This window comes from Artemia sp. Qi Xiang Cuo, chromosome 19 (assembly GCF_049724085.1).
Source record: "Artemia sp. Qi Xiang Cuo chromosome 19, ASM4972408v1, whole genome shotgun sequence".
NCBI classification, from domain to species: Eukaryota; Metazoa; Arthropoda; class Branchiopoda; order Anostraca; family Artemiidae; genus Artemia; species Artemia sp. Qi Xiang Cuo.
The window spans coordinates 38679103-38697361 of NC_142812.1; the positions used below are offsets into that span (position 1 = coordinate 38679103).

The 18259-nt window shown below is 38.2% G+C and overlaps 2 protein-coding genes across 2 annotated transcripts in view; one reads left to right on the forward strand and one right to left on the reverse strand.

Annotated features, from left to right (window-relative positions):
* The window catches only part of Hdc (histidine decarboxylase), a 130830-nt gene that overhangs the window by 13113 nt on the left and 99458 nt on the right, over positions 1 to 18259 (forward strand). The window contains exons 2-3 of the mRNA XM_089105358.1: positions 13839 to 13895; positions 17476 to 17648. Coding sequence (XP_088961484.1) covers positions 13868 to 13895; positions 17476 to 17648 — 201 coding nt within the window. The 5' untranslated portion in view covers positions 13839 to 13867. The remainder of the gene's footprint in view (positions 1 to 13838; positions 13896 to 17475; positions 17649 to 18259) is intronic.
* On the reverse strand, positions 11602 to 13377 carry LOC148940819 (protein CFDP2-like). Its single transcript, XM_089105081.1, has 2 exons — positions 13353 to 13377; positions 11602 to 12230 (listed from the first exon to the last, which is right to left on the reverse strand). The coding sequence occupies exons 1-2, from the start codon at positions 13375 to 13377 to the stop codon at positions 11602 to 11604; spliced, it is 654 nt and encodes a 217-aa protein (XP_088961207.1).

The window sequence follows — 18259 nt, forward strand, 5'->3', positions numbered from 1 at the left end:
TCAAAAATGAAAAGAAAGTTTTCGTATAATTATTAGTTGAATTTATGTTTCCGTCATTTTTGTGAATCCACGGTCTTAGTAAACAGTACATAAATAGTTTTTTTTAAATAGGTCTCTAAAATAGTTTTTTTTTAGCATAATTTTTTCAAATTAATGACGTGGTAGTTTTTCTTATGAATTTATCAAATTAAAAATAAATTTGAATATTTTCTTTTTACTTTGTCATATCACTACCCTGAATAGAGGCAAATTGTAATATCGCCTGTATTTATAAAAATATCATAAGCAACGATTCGGTTGCCATTTCACATATTCTTGTCCGATTTTTTTTTCATGTATGTTTCGATCGATTTTTTTACTACAGCTATTATTTGCAACAGCACAAGCCCATCTGAGGTAGCACAACCCCTTACATTTTCTTGATCACATTTACCTTAATGGTTGTCATGTTTAGAGAAAGAAGGTCTTTCTCAAAACACATTTTTTTTAATTTATATATTTAGGTTTGCATTCAGGTGGCTCCGGGATTATTTACAGGAGTTCATAGTTTCTAGATATACACATGGATATATAGAATACAGCTGTATAGAGACGGCTATATTCTACGGGTGGATTCACTGTAAATCGGGATTGGCTAGATATTTAATTTTCATCCATAATGAGTGTATATACTATTATCTCTATTAATGGCTGCATAGTCTTTTTTGGGGATGATTATGTTATTACATGGTGGCGGTCAAGGTCGGTCAGTCTCATTTTTGTAGTCTCCCCCCAGTATTGATATTTTGGCTATCTGTCTCAAATTTATTCTGATTTTACTCGGGATTGAGTAGTTTTCATTGGCTGTCAATAACTTATGACAAAAAGAAAAATATCCTCTAGAGTTATTGCTCTAGATAGTTCGACATAGAATGTCGAACTGACATTTTGGTTATTGTGCCTTTTTTACAGAGACAAGAAGCAAGCCTGTTGCCCGACTTTGCTGTAGCAGGGATATAACGTATAGTTTCAATCAATTTACATCAGTTGCTAATACCTCTGATTAGTTTAAAGTGATGTCATACGATCACTTTCATCCAATCAAAGACTGTCCCATGCTAAAGATGGTTAAAATTTGAGAGACATGCTATAGTTCTGAATATACATGAACATGCGCTTGACAGGGCGCAAAAAACTGATCTAAAATAAAAATATGGGGGGGGGCCACGTTTTTAAAGTGACCGTGAAACGTGTAGACCACGTTCGCCACCCTGAATTTGCTTAGATGTACAGTTCAGGATGCCGTTTGGGAGGTGTCATTTGATGTAGACTGATTATTTTGTATTTATTACATCAGTTTCTTTTGCCGCCCGCTCACACAACTTTATTACTTCTTTCTGTAGGAGGAGGGGCATTAAACCGGTGTCTTTATTCTGTTTGGCGTTTTAAATAAATCTCTCTCTATCTGTAAGTACAACCTAACTTCTTGCTTCATAAGAATTGTTTTTTTTTTTAGTAAAACTCCTTTGAAGGACCTCCTGCTTACTCCTGGTTACTTGTACGTACGCGGACAATTTCTGAAAAGGGGATATCTTGCCAAATTTGTCTGGTAGATTCTAGAACACTTTTTAGTGAACCGAAGAAGTCTCCTTTTCTTACTTACCTCCTACTCTGTCTCTGAAAGCATATGGATTTGCCGGGCTTCGGCTGCCTCGCCCCCCCCCATAATTTAGAAATTTTACACCTTATGGTTTCAGAAGTATTTGGTATAGGGCTTTAACCATTTAGGCATTTGATCCTTGTGCACACAAATTTGATCATTGACATTTTATCATGGGGGATTCCCTGTTTATGCATAAGGGGCTCTAAAAAGAAAAAGCTTTCATTGAAAAATATGTTTCTTGCTCATATGTTTACATTGGATTGATTGTCTTTTCCGTGTCTGTTGCTGTTGTTTGAGCAAGATTGCAAACTGTAAATTAAAAATCGATTTTTTTCAAGCAATTAATTGGCTCACATCGGCAACTAAATTACCGTGACAAGCGAGTGCTGCTCCTACTGAGAACTTAAAATTAGTGTTGCAGTCTTGAAACAATGGGCGTAAGTAATGCGTAAACAATAGGCAAATTTCGGAAACTTAAAGACCTTTCCCAATGGGCTTGAGGGGGGGGGGTGTTATCTTTATAGGCATAGTTATTGGACCTTTCAACTACGCTAAATAAAATGGCTATTTTAAAATTTTGATCGAACTACTTTGGAGAAATCAGGGGTGTGGGAGGGGGACTAGCTGCCCTCCAGTCTTTTTGGTCTGTTAAAAACGGCACTAGAGCTTTTAACTTCCGTTCGAATGCACCCTCTCCCGAGTGTTAGCCAGGACCAGTGTTTTCACACAGTGGTCCTTGTCAAACAAACTCTTACAGTTTTTTTTAACGTTTTCAAACAGTTCGTGGTAACGAACTGTAAGTAAGGAGCGACCCGGCTCAATGGTACCCGAAACTCTAGAAAACGGTATTTTGATACAAATAGATACATCAAAAGAATCAGATTTTAATGCTGATTTCAAATATATAAGTTTCATCCAGTTTAATTACCCATCAAAAGTTAGGCGCCTGAGAAAATTTGGCTGATTTTCGAAAAAAGGAGGAAAGATCCCCTAAACCTTAATGAAAATCACACCATCATATTCCGCGTATCAGAGAACCCTACTATAGAGGTTTCAAGCTTCCATCTACAAAAATGTGGAATTTTGTATTTTTTGCCAGAAGAAAGATCACGGGTGCGTGTTTATTTGTTTTTTTTTCCCAGGGGTGATCGTATCGTCCCTGTTTCCTAGAATATTGTGCGAGGGCTCATTGGAATTAAAATTAAAATTTCTAGGGTTATATTTAGGGGACCAAAAAAATAGGGGGCAACAAGGCCGCCTAATATGCTCGTTTTTTCCCCAAAGTCACCCGATCAAAACTTTGAGATAACCATTTTATTCAGCATGGTTAAAAATATTACAAGTCTATCCTTTAGGATGACTTAATACCCCAAAGTTCTCTGAGGGAGGGCTGAAAGTTATGAACTTTACCCAATGTTAACATATAGTATTGGTTATCTGGAAGTATACAGACGTTTTCAGGGGAGATTTTTCCTGTTAGTGGGGGGGTGGGTGGGTGGTTGGGTCGAGGGTTATATGGGAGGATCTTTCCATGAAGGAAGTTTTCATGGGGGAAGGGAAATTGCTATGAAGGGGACGCCGGACTTCCCAGCATTATTTGAAAAAAGATCAGAAATTTAATATAAAAAAACAAGTATTTCAACTGCAACAGCAGCAACATCGAAACTTTAAACGAACAGAAAATATTAAATATATGATTGGGTTCACCCCGTATTCAATGCCTCGCTCTTCACGCTAAAGATTTTTTAGCACTTTCATAAGAGCTATTTATTCTATTTAACGGCCTTTGTGATTAAGCGGTCATTTTTAAAGAATTGGAACAATATTCGAACTTTCGCTTAAAGAGCAAGGTATTGACTAGGGGGCGAACCCCCTAATACACGTATTAAAAATATATGAATATAGAAGTTCGTTACGTAAGGTAATTCGTAAGTTACGTATATTTATTACTAATAAAAACGTTCGTAAATAAAATTAAACAAGTTTCGAGAAAGCCATTTAACTAAATAAAAGTAAATTATTATGAAAATTTTGTTTTAATTATTCATGTACGATGAGCCAAGATCAAAACCTGTATTTATTCAAAAACGTTCAAAAATTAAATAAAAAAAACAAGTTTTTTAAACTGAAAGTAAGGAGCGACATTAAAACTTAAAACGAACAGAAATTATTCCGTATATGAAAGGGACTGTCCCCTCCTCAACGCCTCGCTCTTTACGCTAAAGTTTGACTCTGTCTCACAACTTTATTTTTTAAAACAATAAAAAAAATTAGTGTAAAGAGCGAGGCGTTGAGGAGGTGACAGTCCCTTTCATATACGGCATAATTTCTGTTCGTTTTAAGTTTTAATGTCACTCCTTAATTTCAGTTTAAAAAACTTGTTTTTTTTATTTATAAAAAACAAAGTTGTGAGACAGAGTCAAACTTTAGCGTAAATAGCGAGGCGTTGACGAGGGGACCGCCCCTTTCATATACGGAATAATTTCTGTTCGTCTTAAGTTTTAATGTAACTCCTTACTTTCCGTTAAAAAAACTTTTTATTTAATTTCTGGATGTTTTGAATTAATGCAGCTTCGATTTTGATTTTAATTTAATCTTTTTTTTAATTTATTTTTTTTCATTAAAATTCTAAGACTTTTAGGGGTTGTTTCCCCCTTTCTTCAAAAACAGGGCAAATTTTCTCAGGCAAATTTTTTTTTGTAGCTTTTGATGGGCAAGATTAAACTTAATGAAACTTATATATTTGAAATCAACATAAAAATCTTATTCTTTTGATGTATCTATTGGTACCAAAACTTCGTTTTTCAGAGTTTTGGTTACTATTGAGCCGGGTCACTCCTTGCCTACAGTTTGTTACCACGAACTGTTTGAAAAAAAAACTTTTTTTTTCATTAAAAACTTGTACATGAACATTGAAAACGAAATTTGCACATTAATTTTCCTTTTTTTGGCTAAATGGCTTTCTCGAAATTTTGTTCTGACGTAACTTACGAATTAACTTACGTAACGAACGTCTATATTCATAAATTTTTATTACGTACATTAGGTAGTTTGCCCCTCTTAATCAATACCTTACTCTTTACGCTGAAGTTCGAATTTAGTTCAAATCACAAACCCCTGAATCACAGAGGCCGGTTAATTAGAACAGATAGCACTTTTGAAAGTACTAAAAAAATTAGCGTAAAGAGCGAGGTATTGACTAGGGGGCAAACCCCCTCATATACGTAATAATTTCTGTTCTTTTTAAGTTTTAATATTGCTCCTTACTTTCAGTTGAAAAAAATTGTTTTTTTTTTAATTTAATTTCTGATCGTGTTTTTTTTAATAATGCTGGGAAATCCGGCGCCCCCTTCACAGAAATGTCCCATCACCAAAGGAAACATCTTCGATGAAAATATCCTCCCCCGTAACCCCTCCTCCGACCTCCCATCCCCCACCAGAAAGTACCCGGGGAAGGGCTGCAAGTTATGAACTTTGCCCACTGTTTACATATAGTATTGGGGTTCTAGGCGTTAACACCCCCCCTGGTGATTACCCCCACCCCTAAAATACACCCCCCCCCTCGGAAAATACCCCCCAGAAAATATCCCCCCCCCGTGGAAAATACTGCCCGGAAAATACCCTCCCCCCTCGGAAAATACCCCCCGCGGAAAATGCCACCCCGCAGAAAATACCCCCCGGTAAATACCCCTCCGGAAAATACCCCCCCCCCCGTGGAAAAAAGGCTTTCCAAATTTGAGAATTTTATTTAAGTTTTATTTTTTAATTTCCGTAGGGGGAAGGAATTTTGGTACTTGTGTATGATGCGCCGCTCACTCAAGTTTACGCTGTGTAAAAGTCGAGAACACGCCGGTTTTTTCGTTAGTTTCTTCGTCAATTTAGAGATAAATTTGGGCTATTGATTTGCACATTAGGGTGGAGGGGGTAAAGTATAGCGGGTCTGCATGCAACATGTGTTTGGTACAATTTACTACATATTACATAGACAGATAGATAAATAAGTGTATTTTAAAGACAAATATACGGCCATGAACACAGTAAAATAACATAAATGAAAGGCAAAAATAACATAAAATCTGATCAGCGATCGTCATAAAACACTTAAATGAAACACTGCATTAACCTAATAATAGTACTTAATACTTGGAAAAACGGTGTAAATTTAATGAAACATTACATTTACTTTATACTGGTTTTTTTTTTTTTTTTTTTTTTTTTTTTTTTTTTTTTTTTTTTTAGTTTACAAAATTTCCAGATACCTCGCTATTCTTCTGTAATTTTTAGTGACCATATAGCTAGAAAGAATCATTTTCTGACATCAAACTGTCCAAATACTTTACCCCCCCTCCTTAGGTGCAAATATAACGATAGAAACCGGTTACTTCTCGAGTTTTACAAAGCGTAAACTTGAGTGAGTGGCGCATAATACACAAGTACCAAATTCCTTCCCCCTACGGAAATTAAAAAAATAAAACTCAAATAAAATTCCCAAATTTGGAAAGCCTTATTTTCCACGGGGGTTATTTTCCGGGGGATATTTACCAGGGGGGTATTTTCCTATTTTCTGGGGGGGGGTATTTTCCATGGGGAGTTTTTTCCGGGGGGTATTTTCCGCGGGGGGGGAGGGGGGGTATTTTCCACGGGGGGGGGGGGCATTTTCCGGGGGTATTTTCCGCGGAGGTGGGGGGGGGGTACTTTACTGGGGGTAATCGCCAGGGGGGGGGTAAATGCCTAGAACCCCAATACTATATGTAAACAGTGGGCAAAGTTCATAACTTGCAGCCCTTCCCCCGGGTACTGTGGGGCATTAAGTTATCCTCAAAGACATATTTATTAGATTTCGATATGCTGCACAAAATGGCTATCTCAAAATTTTTTTTGGGTGACCTTTGGAGAAAAATGTGCATGGGAGGGGGCCAAGTTGCCCTCAAATTTTTTTGGTGACTTAAAAAGGGCACTAGAACTTTTAATTTCCGTTAAAATGTGCCCTTTCACGATATTCTAGGACTACTGGATCTATATGATCACCCCTTAAAAAAAAAAAAAAAAAAAAAAAAAAAAAAAAAACACGCATCCGTGATCTTTCTTCTGGCAAAAAATACAAAATTCCACGTTTTCGCAGATAGGAGCTTGAGACTTCAATAGTAAGGTTCTCTGATACGCTGAATTTGATGGTCTGAATTGAAGGTTCTAAGACTTCTAGGGGTTGTTTCCCCCTTTTTTCGAAAATAAGGTAAATATTCTCAGGTGCGTAACTTTTGATGGGTAAGATTCAACTTCGTGAAACTTATATGTTTGAAATCAGCATAAATATCTGATTCTTTTGATGTATCTATTGGTATCAAAGCTCCGTATTTTAGAGTTTCGGTTACTATTGAGCCGGGTCGCTCCATACTTACAGTTCGTTACCACGCACTGTTTGATTGGGACAAACAGTCAAGCTTTAGAATAAAGAGCAAGATGTTGAGGAGGGGGCAACCCCTTCATCTACTGAATCATTTCTGTTCGTTTTAAGGTTGTTTGCTTTATTTAATTTCTGATCGTATTTCAAATAATGCCGGTAAATCTGGTTTACCATCCATGAAAAATCCCCCCCTCACGTGAAAATCTGCGATGGAAATTTCCTCCCACGTAAAACACGCCCCCCATAAAATTTCCACCAGGCAGTTCCATCCTTGCTGAAAATCCCACCCCTCCCTTAAAATTTCTTGCGGACGATTGAGCCTGAAAATTTCCCCTTAGCATACTTTCATTTGGAAAAAAACTTTAATTACTAATCTTTTCTTGATCCCTCCAGAAATTCCCCCTTCCGTGGAAAGATTTTCCTGGAAATCCAAACACGCTGAAAAAACCCCGGGATAATTCCTCCAGAACATCTGCACATGCAAAATTGTGTTGGCAAAGAGAAAGTAAGACAAGTAAAAAGAATTTTTTATAGGCATTCTGGCAAATTCCTCCTGTGTAAAATTTCCCTGGAAAGTTCAACCCTCGGAAAATTCCCTCTCCACGGAAAATTCTCCCTATGGAAACCCGCCCCAAGCACAAAATCCCCCCCACGAAAAATATCTGTATACTTCCCAATAATAAATATTAAACATAAACATTGGGCACATTTCATAAATTACAGGCCTCTCCCAACGGACTGTGGGGGGAGGGGTCATATTATCCCTAAACGACATATTTATTGGATCTTTCAACTATGCTGAGCAAAATAAACATCTCAAAATTTTATCGGCCAACTTTGGGGATACAAGAAGTGGGGAGGGGGCTAGCTGCCCTCTAGTCTTTTTGGTCGCTTAAAAAGGGCACTAGAACTTTCAATTTCCGTTTGAATGCACCATCTCCCGATCTTCTAGGACTATTAATTCAATACGATCACCCCTGGGGGTTAAACAAATAAACACGCATCCGTGATCTTTCTTCTGGCAAAAGATGCAATATTCCACAATTTGTATATAGGAGTTTGAAACTTTTACAGTATGGATCTCTGATACGCTGAACCTGATGGTGTGATTTTCTTTAAGCTTCCTTGATTTTTAGGGAGTGTGTCCCTCCTGTTTCAAAAATCAGGCAAAGTTTCTCATGCTCATAAATTTTGATGGGTAATTCTAAACTTGATGAATCTTATACATTTGGAATCACCATAATAAGCTGATCCTTCTGATGTATCTATTGATATCCGTTTTTTAGAGTTTCGGTTACTGTTGAGCCTAGGCGCTCCTTGCTTACAGTTCGTTACGACGAACTGTTTGAAAGGTTCTTCCTTCCTTTGAACGTCCGCTGAGCCTCTTGCACAAATATAGTGCATTAGGACATTTTCGATTGAAATGGCAATGTTTTAGAATGAATCCAACATAAAGGCCCGTTGGAAAAAACCCATGCATAAGCAATTTTTAGTTGTCTGCTTCAGTTGTGGAGTCTTCTGTATTTCAGCTTCAAGAGGGTAGAATGAGGGCTGATCAATTGCCTAGTCTGGTCTTGTGAGGATACCCATGGAATTTCTTACCTAATTTTCTGATGAAAGTAAAGACTGAAGTTGAAACTTAAAACGAGAAAAATTATTGCCGCGCAGTCTTTGCAGCATATATAGGAAAATTTGTTCAAATAAACTGACTGGTGATACTTCTCTATATTCGAAGAATTCTACAAAACTAGGGCTTGCTAAAAAGACAAAACCGACGCCACAAACCGGCTTAAGTGGAAAAAAATTTTCAAGTAGCCTGAAGATATAAAAAACTCAAACAAGCTCAGTTTTCAGTAAAACGCTACAGGGCTAGGTTGCAGTCACTGCTGCGACTATGAATCGAATGTTCGGGTAGGAGTAGGATATGCCTCCGCAAAAGACAAGGTGCATGTAGTTTACTGTGCTTTCCCCAAAATTGTCGAAACTGTACTCGAAAGGATTATGGAAGGATGTCACTGTATCTTTTGTATGTGTGTAGGTATTATGGAAGAAGTACATTATTTCTAATGTAAATCCAATAAGAAGGTCTTGATGAAAAAATATGTGTCTAGTCAGGACAGTAGATTACTGTATATCTCTGTGAAGCCTTAAAACATTATATTGATTTCTTCATAAGCATGATAGACTCATTTATCACCTTTGACGGCAACAACATATTTAGATTTTCTATAGAAATAAAGTTCTTTGGCTTCACAACGTGTCTTCAGGATGACTATGAAAATGTAGCCGTATACTTTGTCACCTAAATGCTATTTTTTTTTTTTATTAAAAAATATTTGACTGTAGTTGTACAGTGTACGCACTGATTTTGCCCTTGCAGCGTTTAAAAGTAAACCTAAAATTTCCTATGTACAGGGCTATGTACAGGATTTTGCCCTTGCAGCGTTTAAAAGTAAACCTAAAATTTCCTATGTACAGGGCTCCGCTGGAGCTATGTCCAAACTGGACTATTCGTATTGATAATTACAAACCAAAGATATTAAACACCAAAATGGAAATTTTCCCAACAGTCCTTAGTGTTTCCTGGCTGGTTGGAGTGGCGTAATTTCGTCAAAATCCTGGAGGAAGGGCAAAGTTGGAGACGATTTTCCCAAATCAAGTGAAAATGACTGTAAAAACTGAAAAAATGAGCCATTTGGTACCATAAAGGTACTATATAGTACTATAAAAGTACCATAAAGGTGTTTTGTAGTACTATAAAGGTAAATATAAACTAACGAAAACTGATCCGTTTTTGCTGATACTTGAAGCATGCAGGCTTATCTTAGTTTTGATAAGTTTTTTGAAGAAACTAAATTTCAGCTGGGGGGTAAACTGGGGTCTGGGGGGGGCAAGCCAAGATCTAGGAGGGGCAGTTACACAGGGGCAAATTACTGATAAAGAATCAACTAAAAACAATTAAATTACTTACTTACGTAGGTCTCGGCCACCCTCGTGGGACGTTTTGGGGCTACTCCTCTTGCTAGCCCATGCGTAAGGGCTCTGTACATTACTCTGTCTGGTGCGACACGTGATAACTGGGCTATCTTGACTTTGTCGAAGTGTAAATTCTCCATCCATCGTTTTTGTGGTCTGCCTCGTGGACGAAGGCCATGGAGGGATCCTTCGAGGGCGATTTTCAGGTGGCGGCTCGGCTCCATTCACTTGACGTGACCGAACCAGCGCAGTTGTTGTTTCTTGAGTTTACTGAGAATGGTTTCAGTGGACTGGAGCCTTTGACGTACTTCCACATTTGTGATTATGTCAGTATATTTGATTCTAGCAATGCGTCGGAGGCATCTCATCTCAAAAGCTAGTAGTTTTCTCTCGTCTTCGGTTTTCAGGGTCCATGTTTTGCATCCATAAATAACTATGGAGATTACTAAACTGTTGAATAGGCACACCTTGAATTTGTTGGATAGGTGGATACTTTTCCAGAGTTTGGCTAGTCTTCGGAAGCTAGAGATAGCAAGTGCAAGTGGATGTTTCACGTCAGAGCTATGGCAATTATATGAGGAGACTTGGCTACCAAGGTTCAGGAAGTGGTCAACCGTTTCAACCTGTCTCCCGCCTATAGTGATAATGGGCAGGTAATGAATAGTTGGTAGAGTTCTTGGTTGAATTTAATATATCGTTCCGTGAATTGTCGAACGACAAAATATCTGATCGATTGTTGATCTCCCAGGGCGGAAGCCGGCCTGATATTCTCCAATGGTAAAGGCAGTTTTGCTTGTTTGCGTCGGAGTAGGACTTTTGTCAGGACACGTGACTGGTGGCTCGTGAGACTGATTGGACGGTAGTTTCCGCACTCTTTCTTTGACCCCTTTTTGTGAATGGGTACAATGGCAGCCTTGCACCACTGACGGGGTACGTGTCCGGTTTCCCACACCGTAGATCAGTTAAATCATCCGATGCGACGTTAATGAGTTCAGTGTTGAATCCGTCTGGACCAGGAGCTTTTCCATGTTTGAGCGACGTGATTGCTGACTCAATTTCTGACTTGAGTGGGGATGGTGTTCTGAGTTCTTGGTTGGGTATGAGGAAGCGGGTTAGTATTTCAGGATCCGCAGCTACTGGGGGATTCAATTCATCGATAAAGTATTCTTTCAATCCTTCAAGTTTCGTCATCTTTGAATCGCTAATCTCATTTCCGTCTCTGTCCAGGATCACTGACGTTTGCGGCTCTTTTTACGGCTTAACTCGCGCACCATTTTGAAAACTGCTCCGCTGTTCCCCTTCTTGAACAGTACTTTGCAGTCCTCACATTTCTTCCGCAGGTGGTTACGTAGTGCCTTTCTGATCTCTCGCTCTACTCTTCTGTTGAGGAGTTTGTAAGTATCCCGGCTGTAGCGGTTGGATTTATTACAAAAAAGTCACTTTTCCTCGCATAGCGCAATGATCCCATCTATGATCCGTGGTTTTTCATTGGGAGTTTTTTGTCTGAGGACGTCCTTCGCCGTCTCTATGATTGCTGATGTTGCCTGCTCGGTCAAGGAGTCTATCTCATTAGCGGTGGTCAAGGGAGAATGGTTTTCCAGGACATCTCTGAATTTTTCAGAAAGAGTAGAAGTGTAGGTCTGCCTTTTTTCGGGATCCCGCAGTAGATCCACCCAGAATCTTGGATTTTGTTTGCTTTTTGCAATTTTATCATTCTTAGCTTGAACCTTGACATCAGGAGAGTGTGGTCAGAGTCGAAGTCTGCTCCAGGTAATGCTACTGTTTCTAGTACGGAGGACTTCCAGTGCTTTGATATCAGCATACAATCGATCATGTTCTCGGTTTTACCGTCTGAGGATTTCCAGGTCTCTTTACGTCGATGGCGGTGTTTGAACATTGTCTTCGTTACCAATAACTTGTTTTCTCGACAGTAGTCGAGCAATCGTTCGCTTCTCGCATTGAGTTTTCCGTGACCAAAAGTCCCCATTATATCAGACCGAGCGGTATTATCCATAACTATTATAGAGCTAAAGTCCCCCACGGCAATCAGTACGTCTTTCTTATGGATTTGGTCTATGAGACTTTGTAGTGTGAAATATAATTCATCGCATTCTTCCTCACTTCTGGCGGAGTCTGGGGAATAGACTTGGACGACAGTGATATTCTTGGCAGCTTCCTTCAGTTGGAAGACGGCTATTGTTTCTGAGACTGGGGTGAAAGAGATTAGAGATTTTTACGCAGTTGGTGATACGACGAATCCTACACCTTGTCGATGTACCCCGTCCTTGCGGCCAGAAAAAAGGAGGGAGGCTCCAGAGAAGTTTTCCTCACTCGTTCGGGGAAGGTGAATCTCAGAGAGGCCGATAAAATCCCAGTTGTACCTCTGTAGTTCTCTAAGGGCAAGATCTAGTTTTCCCGGTTTGGCAAGTGTTCGGATGTTTACCGTGCCAAAGTGTAGGCTGGTTTTTGTCGGAATGGAACAACACTGTGGATTTTCACCCCGGGTGGGGTCGTCCTAGGCCTAGGATCGTCGGTTGCCCCGGACGGGGTAGCTTTGTCGGTTACCCCGGGCGCGGTAGCATGTAAAATTGCATAATATTGAGCCCTTTTTCATGATTTCAGGAGAGGTGGTTTCTTGGTTAAACGGGTGGTGGCAGCAAGCCAATCCTCTGTACCACCTTGCAGAGGCTTTTGTCCGTAATCAGGATTGTCCGCTCTTCCGTAGTTGTCCTCCTATAGGGGATCCTCCCACGAAGGTGTTCTTCTTCACCATACAATTTAACCCATTCCTGGGAGAAGGTTTGTAACTGATGGGACGTGTCCACACGCCGGTGGGCCCTGCTGAGTTTACATCCGAGGAGTCTTCTTCCTCCTATGCCTGTATTTACAGCCCCCGGGTGAGGGTGCCCCAGTTTCATTTAAGGACCCCCAGGGACTGGGTCTCCCCTTGGTCCGTACCTCCTACTCAATGGAGGAACCCTACATATCTGTAGGACGCTCTCCTATGAACCACCTGGGGACGCACTGAGTAGCCTGGGGGAGGCATCTGCAGAGAAGATGACTAAGCATCTCAGAGATGACTCAACATCTGACTTGACTTACAGATAGCATCACAATTAAATTAATCTTAGATTATTATGCCGGGTAGTATTAATTCCTATTCGTGTTTAATACATCCGCTCAAATCTACAAATTGCAAATTTCTACCTTGGGGCTTTAGTTTAAACAGCAATTCTATACTGTATAATGATTTGGTGTTAGGAACTAGCAGCGCTGGGGCTGGGGGGTACTTATACCAGTCCATGACAAGTCATTGGTCAGAATTGATACCTGCTAATCCAGAGAATAGACACATGTTATGTTAGGAATTATTGCAATATGTGTTAATTTTAGTACCCAGGGACAGGGGCGTATCTAGAGGAAAATCTTGGGGAAGGTCCAATGTGACAAGGGTGCCAATGAGTGAGATCTTGGAGGGGGGCCAATGTGACAAAGGTGCCAATAATTGACCAAATTGACGAATTTACTCAAAAAAAGAGTAAAAAAACAGGATAAGAGGGGGTCAGAAAAAATCCCCGGCCCCTCTGGATCAACCAGTGCCCAGGGATAAAATTAATTTTAGGCTTATTGTATATATTTGAACTGATTAAAACACGGTGTCAGTTACTGGGGATGAACGTCCTGAATGAGTTCTAGTCATTTTTTCCCTATACAGAATTAAACTTGGCGGAGATCAGAAGGCATACATGCTCTTTTTTTATCCTTATTGCAGGCAGTTGCGAATACAAAGGCTTCAATAACTTTTTTTTTTTTTAGGTTCTTTTTTGTCTTGAATCAGCTACAAAATGGATTATGCTGAATATCGTAAACGAGGTAAGTTTCCTTGTTTTTCAGCTGCAAAAGCTTAAAATTATATCTAAGAAACCAGTTTTAACCGTCTTTCTTGTGTTAATTTATCACAAATAGTATGTATGGCAGCTTTCAATCATAAAAGATAGAAGGGGGAGGAAGAGAGGGTTCAAAGGGTGAATTAGGTAGGAAAGATGTTTTTCAGAGGTATTTGTTTCAACGACTGTGTGTCAACCATCAAGGAGTGCCAATTATATACTTCAATACCATAATGAAAAAAAAGTTATCATGGTTAGGTTATGTTTTATGAATGGACAATGATATGTTGCTCAAAATAGTTTTTTTTTGTATCCAGCTATGGCCACGGGAAAGGCAGGATATACCTTGAATAGGGGAAAACGAGGTCATAAGAGACAAATCAAAAGAAGCAGGAAGTTTACAGGAGGGAGCACTTACACATTACGGATGAATTATGATATTGGTCCAAAACTGATTTTTTTGTCTACCCAGCTGCGGTCAAGTGAAAAGAAGAACGTCATTGAATGGGGTGGGAATAGATCATAAGAGGTGACTCGAAAGAAGTAGGGACTTCACGGGAGGGATTTTTTTTTTTTTTTTTTTTAATGTTGGAGGTTTATTATTATTATTATTATAAATACACCGACTTAAACACTTAAACGAATCGCCATAAATTGGTATGTTACATAATGTTACTGGAAATGTGGTATGGTTTTCCTTTTTTATCACTTCTGTTATACCAGATATTATATCCCGGAGTGTTCTTCTAAATGCGGCCTTAGGTATGTTATTACATGTTCGTACTATTTTTCACAAAAGCATTGAAAATTAAACACTTAAATAGCATGGCTTTCACAATAATAACGACAGTACAGAAATGAAAACGTTTTAAATCTTCAGATTGAAAATTTTGCTAATGAGCACGGTTTTATAATTTTTGGGCTCCTCTTATTACGCCAATTAATAGTAATGTCTACTGTTTTGAATTTGATAAAACTTTGATAAAATTTGATAAGACTCCAGATTATGTCTTTTGCTGAATTTTTCTCTTGTTGTTTCCACTTCCTTCTTATTTTTATTACTTAACTTGTTTTGGGGTTGGCCAATATCTGAGTTTTTGCTTCTGTGATGGAAGGTACTTCTCTCGTTTTCGTTTTTTCAGCTGAATAACGCTGCGGATACGTTTCAATGCTCCTTGCCAATCTCCTAGAAAAAAAGTGAGGCTAATGTCCTTTCAGAGAGGACTTGGAAAGTCCTTAGTCCTCTCATGAGCTTAAAATCCATTTATTGTCATCAGGAAGTAAGACTGAGGGTTGGTGTCATATAAACGAGACTATTGTTTTATATAGTATTACTTTCCTAGTTTCAAAGTTTAGACTGTATGAAAAAAAGAATTTGACTTCACAAGTTCTTTTTCTTTGTTTTTAGGTGATAATGAAACTTGGTTTGTTGACATTTCATAAAATTTTATCTTTTCTAGTATATTCTGTAACTATATAAAAATTGTGTAATAAATAAAATATATATTTCACAACACAAGCTTTATGTATATTTATCTCATAGCATTTAGTGGTTTTGGACATTTATATATTTTCTTATTAATTTTCATTATTTTCTTATGTTTATAATTTGTCTAAGTTTTACATGTATAATACTACTTCAGTACTACTAAATGAAGTCAGTTGTGTAGAAAGAATCCTTGCCACGGAAAAACTACGAGTGAAGAGCTAACTTTATGGACGGATTTTCAGTTATGTAAAAAAAAAAATCCAGCTTCTATGTATTTTCATGTCATTTTTATCTTCGAAAAATTAGGAGATTCAGTCCGAGAACTTCTTGTATCTAATTTATTTTATTCAGTTTTATATTTTATTAAAACATGTGATGTTAGATGTTGAACAAATTCGGATGAAGAATACCGGTGATCAGATTGAAGCCGGGGAATTTATGCAAAGTAAATCCACGGGAGGGATTAAGTATTCTAACTCTAAAGAGAATTAGACGATGGAGAGCACGTACATCTGCGTTAGAATACAGTGGCCTGCTAATGCGATGTGTTGCCAGTAATAAAGTAGTTTGGTTCATAAGTTATTTTTGCAACACATGTTTTTATGAGGTTGCTGTGAGGACCAGACGAACATTTTAGATGTTTATTAAATATCCTCCTTAAACTTACTGATCTAAGACTTACCGTCAAATCAATGTACTAACGACAATTTTATAATCTTACTGAGCTCAGCGCCAACTTTGGCGTAAATGTACAGCCTTAAGGCAAAAAGTGAGAAATTCTATAGGTATGAACGGAGAAAAATATATTTGAAGTTTTTCATCGGAGTTCAAAATAAGACTACGATGATATATTAAAAACATTCGGATTATTTCGGTTTTAATATGCTGCACCATTCTCACTTTTTCTTACTAAAATGTATCTGCAAAGAATGGGCTACTTTCACAATTCGGGTCCGTGCCCCTGGGGCTGCGTGTATCATGTTACCTATTCAGTTAAATCTTTTGGAACCTTTGGGCCATTTTTATTGAAATGACTATCTAGAAACTTTGACCTGATGCCATGGGGAGCTACTGGGGTGAATGGGGATAGAAAAGGCGAGAGAGAATTGGTTGATATCTGGTCACTATTAAACCTTGTAAAAGGTTTTTACTATTAAACCTTGTAAAACCTTGTAATTTGCGATCGAATGCCTTCCACAAGTTTTCAGCGGCCTGCCTTCTATATGATAATACCTGGAAAAAAGTTTATATGGGTGACACATAGCTCTTTAGTATAAGTCCAGCCACTAACCCTCTCTAGTCAATTTTCTACTCAACCCCATTAAACTATGTTCTCACTAAAACAGTACCAGAAAAGCATACAACCGAACTTCTAAATAAGTAACCTTCTTTCTCTTTTTGCCTCCCATTCTCTCTCTCTCTCGCTCTCTATCACACCTCTTGAAATAATTTTATTTACTGTTTCAATTTATCTGTTAGATTCCAAAAATTGATGTATATAGTAAATCAGCACTTTCCGGTTGTAGGACCTCGTCCCCCATCTGGGAAAATTTTGAGGAGCAAATTTACTAGGTGACGTTGTATAAATGTCCTTTAGACAGTGAACTTTACATATTCTCCACTTATGCTTGCCAGGGCAAATGGGCACACAAATGAGGGAGGTTGGATCAGGGCTAAAGTCATCCCCTCCTTTTAAAGGATTTGTTGTACATTTATATTCTCGAAATTATGTAAAAACAGAAAATAAAAGCATTAAATTTTCTGTTTCGTTTCGTCGAAAGGAACATTTAAACTGGGGCCAACACTTACTAATGATTTTATACCACTTTAAACCCGATTTATTCTGTTTTGTTGATGTACAAAATAGACGAACCCGTGTGCTGCCATCAGGTCAGCACACATACAAACTCAAATATATGTCTCTTCTCTCTCTCTCTCTATTTTGGCCCCGTCCCCAAACCACAACTTCATCATGCTGGACGTGGATCTCGGAAATATTTCATTACGCGTTCTTTGCATTACATACGTGAACCTAAGAAGTGGATTCCAATTAAATGTTTTTTTTTGTTATTTTGAGGTAAGGAAATGGTTGATTATATAGCTGATTACCTGGAGAATATCCGAGAGAGACGTGTTTTTCCTGCTGTCAAGCCCGGATACCTAAGAGAACTCGTTCCTGATGCTGCACCACCTAAAGGAGAAACATGGAATGACATTTTCAAGGACATTGAACGTGTTATCATGCCCGGGGTGAGTAGATTACTAAGTAGAAAAGAACGATATTCCGCAATATTTTGAGATATTGAGATAATATTGAGATAATTTTGAGATAATATCATGTAGCATAACTTATACATTTAGGTCATGATAAAAGATGGAAAATGATTTATAGTAACAGAAAACCAACTAGGGATAGCAGGAAAAGGAATATTTACTTCTATTATTGACATCAACAAATATACATTTGAAAGAGGTTTTGCCTTGATAAGAGCAATGGCGTCAATTCGTGGCAATGAGCGGGGGAGGGCACAAACGCATTTGTCAAAATCTAGGGTGGGGATAATTTGTTTTTCTTCAATTTTGTCTATGGAAATATCAAAAAAGGTATTTTCAAAATCTAGGGGAGGGGTAAGAAATTATAAAGGACTATTATCCCATACCTTCCAATAGGCAACAATGGATATGAATGCACAACATAAAGGAATAAAGAAGTCAAAACTAAAGAAAATTGTTCAGTGAATAATTTAGAGTAGACCAATTTGTTATTAACAATAATAAATCCGTAGTATAAATCGATAGAAAGCTGTCCCTCGTAATTCTTTAAGAGAGAAATTTGAAACTGATATCAAAGTAAAGGCATA